Source organism: Macrobrachium rosenbergii, chromosome 2 (genome assembly GCF_040412425.1).
Source record: "Macrobrachium rosenbergii isolate ZJJX-2024 chromosome 2, ASM4041242v1, whole genome shotgun sequence".
NCBI lineage: Eukaryota > Metazoa > Arthropoda > Malacostraca > Decapoda > Palaemonidae > Macrobrachium > Macrobrachium rosenbergii.
Window position 1 is genome coordinate 41005513 of NC_089742.1, and position 7500 is coordinate 41013012.

Below are 7500 nucleotides of genomic sequence, written 5' to 3' on the forward strand. Positions count from 1 at the left end.
TTTATATTATATATATATATATATATATATATATATATATAAAGTATATATATATATATATATATATATATATATATATACATACACACATACGTATAACATCGTTTATACAATCAGTGTTGTAGCTGCCTTTGTCATCCTCCTCCTCCTCCTCCTCCTCCTCCTCCCTCCTCCTCCTCCTCCTCCTCCTCCTCCTCCTCCTCCTCCTCCTCCTCCTCCTTCCTTCATTATATCCACTTGACCTTTTCCCCCATCCCTCCCCGAACCTTTACTTTTCCTTCCCTCCACTTCCCTTCACTTTATTTTTCCCTTCCCCCGTCCTACAAGATTAATCTAACATCGAGCTTTACATAGTTGTTTGTTCATCCTGATTGACCTTCGGACTTTTCGCTCCCCGCGCTTGTCGAAACTGATTTGCCAATAGATTGCATCCGATGAGGTTGAATTTAATTTGCCATTAGCTCGTTGCAGTTTTTTTTTTATTCCCCATCTTTTACTTATTTGCCTCCTTTTATATATTCCGTTTCACGAATTTCGTTCCATTGGCTGCAAGCTATGATCTGTCTTGGCTTCCTCGATCGAGGATTCCGTTTGAGGATTTCTTTCGGAGGATTTCGAATCGGGATTAGCTCGATGTGTTCTCTGCTGTGTCTCTCTTTGGGCGCACTCTAGCAATACCAGCTTCAGATTACTGTTGTGGAGTTGGATTTACTGTGTGTTGGACAATGTGTGTGTCTTTGTGTTGATAGTGACATTTCTTTTCATCAGCTCCTATGTTAGTTTGCGTGTTTGTTCATGCGACTGTTTTTGTAAATATAGGTATGTATATGTGTGAAGTTTACCTGTTGTCTGTACGTATATGAAATCTACTGGTCAGAGTCGCTAGAATCATTTTAATACGACAACCACACAATAAATTTCCGAAATTTTTCATTTAAATTTTCTGCTGAATACCTTCGAGTCTGCAACAGGAAAGGATTAAAGATATTGCCTTTCCATGTTGGGTTTCTTTTGTCAGTTCCATGACTCCTCCTATGCCAAAGTGAGCTAAAGTTGGAACATATTTTTTGCGTCCTGTATTTTATGCATGGAATTTTACTTAGCAGATGAAGGGACTGTACTGCTGACACAACAGTCTATCAAGGGTTTCAATCCCTCCTCTTCAGTGCCTCACTTCAATCGCTTGTTGTAATGAGCTTTTGAGAGAAAATACTGGGCGGAGAGTCGGGTTTTCGAAAAATCATTCTAATCACTCCCTGGGATACCGTTATAGAACTATAGTAGTTATGTGTGTGAATTTGATCTGCAGAGACCTTAAGTTGTTTGCCTCGCATTTATGGTTTCCTGTCACTGGAACTTCAGCTGTAAAGGAAAATGATTTGTAATTAATGTCGTAGCCTAGTGTAGCACCAGGCTTGTGAGAGCAAGGTCTTGTTTTTCTCCTTCTCTTTCTTGATTTCGATCGTTGGTAGATAAAGACATTGGGAACCCATTGCGTGGCCCTCTGCATTTAAAAAAAATACTTGTGGATGTACAGAATGACAACTGGTAGGTTTCTACATATGCCACCAACAGTATAATATCCATTGCATTTGGACAAGTGTCTTCGCAAATACGGGCAAATATAGGACGAGCTTATGTTTACGCGTCTGTATCAGAAGATGCGAAGAGGAAAATCCTCACAATGATCTGCACATAAATTTTTGCCAAAGGTTAATTGAAACACTTTTGAAGCTTATCCATCCACGTTCCTGTCCTCCACACTCTTTGTTTTTTTTTAGGTTTGATTTGCTGTTGTTAGTGTCTGCATTTTTTCTTTTTATGACAGTTGTATAAGTATAAGGAATTTTGGGCAAACGAGAAGTGAGGTGTTAATTGTGCTGCCGGAGCAAGGCTTACGGAATGAATAATGGACAAGATGAAAATGAGAGTAGGCAGTTCGCCGAAATAGATGCTCCCAATCACTTCACCAGTCTGATACATTTACACTTGCGCCAGCAATCCACGATTCGCCATGAAGAAAGGGAGAGAGAGAGACACACACACACGCACTCACAAGCCCTAGAAGTCACTTTGAACTTAATTGGAAACACTGACAAACTATGAATTTTTAATGGACAATCCAGGTTCAATGACCTTTAATATTATATTATGAATCAGCTGCCAAACTGCCTTTGATGTTATGCTGCTTATCAGTAAAGATGTCTGCCTGCAAATGAACTCCGTGATTGGTTGGGCAAGCTGTCGTTTTAATTGCCCTTTTTTGTTTGGTCATATTTGTACGGTATGTCTGATGGCATTGTTCTTTGCTGGGGACTGGTTTGGGTGTCTGTGAACAAATGTGTGTCGTCGATGTTGTTGGAATGCCAGTTTGGATTTTGTACTGTAGATCACATTGTATATGTATGTATTTATGTACATTATATCTGAAGACTGGAGAGAAGGCTTAGTTAATACACGATCCAGGTTTTGAAGGAAAGGCATTAGAATAAACGGAAGATGAACACACATATGTATATACATATATATATATATATATATATATATATGTATATATATTTATATATATTTACGTACAGTATATGTATATATATTATATATATAAACCTAAAGGTCTTAAGTAGTCTTTGCGTGAAGGAAGGAAAAAATGGCCAGTGACATTAAGCGATGCCTGACCAGAAAGAAGCAGTTAGAAAATTGCGAATCTTGTCTGTGTAGCAATATAGGAAAAGAAGCCATCACCGAATCAAGCAGTCTGTTGTCTTATTCAGGTTTAACAGCTTTGAATTTTCGAGATGAGTCTGCTAATCGGGTGCTGTCTATCATTATATCCCAAAATGAAGTAGGCCTATTAATAGACTGACTGACTGAGGGCCGACAGAAGGCCCTTTAAACAATAAAATCCGATGATGATGATGATAGAAAATAGTTTGCTGGTATTGTTTTCACTCTCATTTTGCTTTGGCTTATTTCTGTTTAACATCTTGCAGGAGAAATATATATGAGATAATTTTCTTCTTAACTGCCTACCTAAATTGCAAAGCTGTCTTTTTCTAATTGTGGCGCCAATAATCCTGCAGTCACCAAATCTCAGAAAAAAAATATTCCGTTTACGTGTCCAAGGAGCACGTCATCATTTCCAAGATTACAGATTCCAACGCGATTCAAGTTATTAGTGAAGCCCCACGAACCAATGAAAGTCGTATTTTGTTAAATTGAAGTCAGAGAATGGCACAGATTGAGTTAGTTGACTGTGCACTTGTTTGTCTAATTCGAGGTCCTGCTTTTCGGTCTGTGGTCAGACTTACGAATCCCACCGTCATTCCTAACGTTATTATTATTATTTATTATTATTATTATTATTATTATTATTATTATTATTATTATTATTCATAATGAAGCATTTAAATGGAAAAGCATGAAATATCATCAATTGGCGGAGCAATCTCCAAGGGAGTGAAAGTTATATAAGTAAAAAAAAAGAGAAAACAGAAAGCAGACAAGTGATGTATGTGTGTGGAGACATATATATATATATATATATATATATATATATATATATATATATATATATATATATATACATATATACATACATATGTATGTATGTATGTATGTATTTTGTATGTATTCCACTTGATTTATTCTGTCTTTCTCAAGAATAACATGAGAAGAAATGGAGTAAAATTACTTATTATTTCTACGACCATTAAGTCGGGCAAAGTTCACTGAGCAATGAACCATCCATCTTGCTCTCAAGTTGAAACTTTTCAAGAAGTTGGTATTCTGTAACTGATAAAATCATGAGTTCTCAACGTGTTTTTTTTTAGGTTGTACAATTATTGGTTGATTCATTTATATGTATAATTATTCGCAGGTGAAGGTCGCGAGATGTCTTCAAACAACACTTTTCTTGTCATCCACGTTAATGACACCTTCATCTATGTCATGAGGGTTTTAACTGTTCACTGGTATCAAATCCTGATGAGAATATTGCTGACACTAGCAACAAGCCTTAGTAGTCTGGTACAAGCTCCAATGTCTGAAAATGACTCCCGAAACCGAAAAAAGCAAGAATAATATGGCCATTTCGTTACTTACGGATAGACGCCACTCCCCCTTCTAACTTCCAAGAGTCATAGACGTTCTCAGAGCGAGGGGAAGAGGAGGAGGAGGAGGAGGTTAAGAGGGAATTTTGTATTGGGGGACAAATACCCCAGGGGCGTGGCCTCCAGGACTGAAGTTCTTCGGCGGCGGGGGGGAAGGGAGGAAGTGGAAGACGCTCAAGGGAGCCATATCTCGCTACACTCATCTCGTCTGGGATATCCAAGTTGGGGAGAGGGCCAAGGCCTTTGGGGATTGAGGGGTGGGGGATCTCTTCGAGGGAGAGGGGTATTCCTACGCCGCTTTTCCTTATTCTTGCCCTTTTTCTTCTTTCTCTTGCCTTTCTTTCCCCTTCCCTCCTTTCTCTTCCCCCACTTTTTCCTTCAAGATGGGGAGGGAAATGTTGGCGGGGAGGGTGTTGACTACTGTTTAGTTGTAGGATGGATATCGACTTCTTGGACCCACTCTGACAGTAGGAGCTGTAAAAGAGAAGAAGCGGAGAAAAAAAAGGGGGAGTGGTAAGGCCTTTAGGAGAATCAGTGGGTAATATGTTTGGTTTAGTGTTACAGCATTACGGCCACTTGAGAGAGAGAGAGAGAGAGAGAGAGTAAAAGTTAGGACATTCAGATTTGGCATTTTGTATTAGCTAAGAAAACGAGGAACTGGCTTTTTTCAGTAAATTAACATTCTATATTTGGCTGCTGTTGTAGGTTAACGTTCTCTGTATTTAGCTGTTGTTTTCGGTCAACATTCTGTGTTTAGCTGTTGTTTTAGGTCAGCAGTCTGTGTTTAGCTGCTGTTTTCAGTCAACATTCTCTACTTAGCTGCTGTTTTAGGTCAACATTCTCTGTATTTAGCTGCTGTTTTCAGTCAGCTTGCTGCTGTTTTCATTTAGCTGTTGTTTTAGGTCAGTATTCTGTATTTAGCTGCTGTTTTCAACATTCTCTATTTAGCTGCTGTTTTCAACATTCTGTATTTAGCTGTTGTTTAGTTCAACATGCTCTTTCAGTCAACATTCTGTATTTAGCTGTTTTTAGCAATATTCTGTATTTAGCTGTTTTTTCAGTCAGTTGCTCAACATTTTAGCTTGTTTTAGGTTTAGCTGCAGCTTTAGGTCAACATTCTTTCAGTATTTAGCTGCTGTTTTAGGTCAGTCAACACTCTATTTAGCTGCTGTTTTCAGTCTCTATTTAGCTGCTAACATCTGTATTTTTTAAGTCATTGCTCTGTTTAGCTTTAGTCAACATTCTGTATGTTTTTTAGGTCAACATTCTCTGTATTTAGCTGCTGTTTTCAGTCAACATGCTCTATTTAGCTGCTGTTTTCGGTCAACATTCTGTATTTAGCTGTTGTTTTAGGTCAATATTCTGTATTTAGCTGCTGTTTTCAGTCAGCTTGCTCTATTTAGCTGCTGTTTTCGGTCAACATTCTGTATTTAGCTGCTGTTTTCGTTTGCAACGTTTTTTCGGTCAATATTTGTATTTGGCTGCAGATTCTGTATTTTGGTTTTCGGTCAATATTTATTTAGCAGATGTTTTGGTGGCTACCAGATGAATGACAATGGAGAGAGAGAGAGAGAGAGAGAGAGAGAGAGAGCAAATGTAGTTATCAGTAAAAGGAAAGGAAGAGCCGGAAGCTGCAAGTACGCCATGCAAAAAATGAGGCTATCGCTGGCTGCAGATTGAAGGGTGGTAAAACGCTTCTGGCTGTGAATACAATGTTTCACACTCACCAGAGGGCGTATATGCACTCACAAACACACTCACATTTACACAAACACCCTCGCATACAGTCTCGCGCGACCGTTTCACACATACTCAGAGACGCCCGTTGATCCTCTTTACCTTAATTTCTTATGTTATTGTGGTGTGTGCATACACACACACACACACATACATTATATTCCCTTCTTTTACGTACGCAAGCGCGTGGTTGGCTTTAATGTACGTCATCCCCGACACACGCCATTTTCGCCTGTGTAGTGTGTGTGTACTGCACACAAACACACACATTTGATCCACATCTTCAGTACCTGTGCATACAGTGCATAAATATACCGCATTAGCAGTACACAAACTCCCAACCACTTGTGTACCCTCTCTCGCACGCCATATCGTACGCACGCCCATCTTCATTTTAGTGTGCGCACGTACACGTACGCTTAGGTACGTTCACGTCTTCCCCTCCCTAGTCAGAACGTGTATAGAGCCGCATTGATTATGCAAAACATCATCAAACGTTCCGACCTTGCACCGCGCCGTCTAAACGAATTCAGGAAGAGTAATCAAGGAAAGTAATTAAATGCCTTAATTTTTCTTTTCTTCGCTTCGGAAGTAAATGGTTAAAAGAGACAAAAAGAAAAAAGGAAAAAGGGTTGTGTATCCTCTTGCTGATAGAGAATGTCATTTGAAGCATGCAGCACCTCCATGTTTAGTATTGTTAATTTTTGCTTCGCTGTTATTTTCATTCGAGTTTTATTATCATTGTAGTCTTGTGGTTTTCATCATGATTCTTCGTTATGTTTACATCGTTTTCTTTATGTCACTTACGACAGTTATCTCAATTTAAATTTAACCCAGTGTGAGTTATATATTTCAATTGTATCTCATCAGTAGTATTTTCTTTCGCTGTAGTCTTGTGATTTTCATTGTAATTCATCATTATGGTCATGTCGTAGCTTTAAACACTAAACGAATTTGCTTAAGAAATCAACGTGAGATTCATATTGTATTCATCATAATTCGTCGCACTAAACATTTATTTTTCGTAAGGTATCACAAACGTCAATAAGGTAATTATTCATATCTCCAGTTTAATATCTCAGAATGATCATAACATTATAAAGCATCAACATCGTTATAAAGATGTCCAGTGAAACGAATCGTTATTATCACATTGTCTTCATTGTAATGTATCGCTAAAATAACATCATCCGTTTTATAATTCATTATGGTAATCATATTGACTTTATTATGAACCGTCGCCAAGATATCTTAATTATAACTTTAAGCATAATTATCGCTTTCTTCATCGCAATGCATGACTTATTGCCATATATAATATTCATCATAACACACTTTCTTTGTCATGAAGTCTCTCTTCATTGTAATTTCTCGCTCATATTGTATACTATTCATATTTAGCCTCAAAGAAAATGTCATTTTCATCACAGCATATGAAACGTCATTTCAAAAATCCTTTCCCTTATAACTTATCGCTATAAATGCATCTTATTCATCATAATTCATCCGTAAGACCGTATCATCTTCATCACAACTCATCACCCTCGTCGTGAAGAAAGTCTTCATCACCGTTTAATTGTGTCTTTTGATGTTCTACACTACTGTATAAGATAGAGTCGAGAGGGATTTCAAACGCCTTTGTGAAACCCTGCTC

The 7500-nt window shown here is 38.1% G+C and overlaps 2 protein-coding genes across 18 annotated transcripts in view; one reads left to right on the forward strand and one right to left on the reverse strand.

The window, feature by feature from the left end:
• LOC136842869 (anti-sigma-I factor RsgI2-like) overlaps window positions 1-6216 on the reverse strand; it is a 68108-nt gene extending 61892 nt beyond the window's left edge. The window contains exons 1-2 of the mRNA XM_067110759.1: window positions 6176-6216; window positions 4102-4583 (exon numbers count right to left, since the gene is read on the reverse strand). Of these exons, the coding sequence (XP_066966860.1) occupies window positions 4102-4583; window positions 6176-6216 (523 nt within the window). The remainder of the gene's footprint in view (window positions 1-4101; window positions 4584-6175) is intronic.
• Window positions 1-7500, forward strand: part of LOC136845769 (mucin-2-like) — a 1649806-nt gene that overhangs the window by 475001 nt on the left and 1167305 nt on the right. The gene's annotated exons all lie outside the window — the stretch shown is intronic.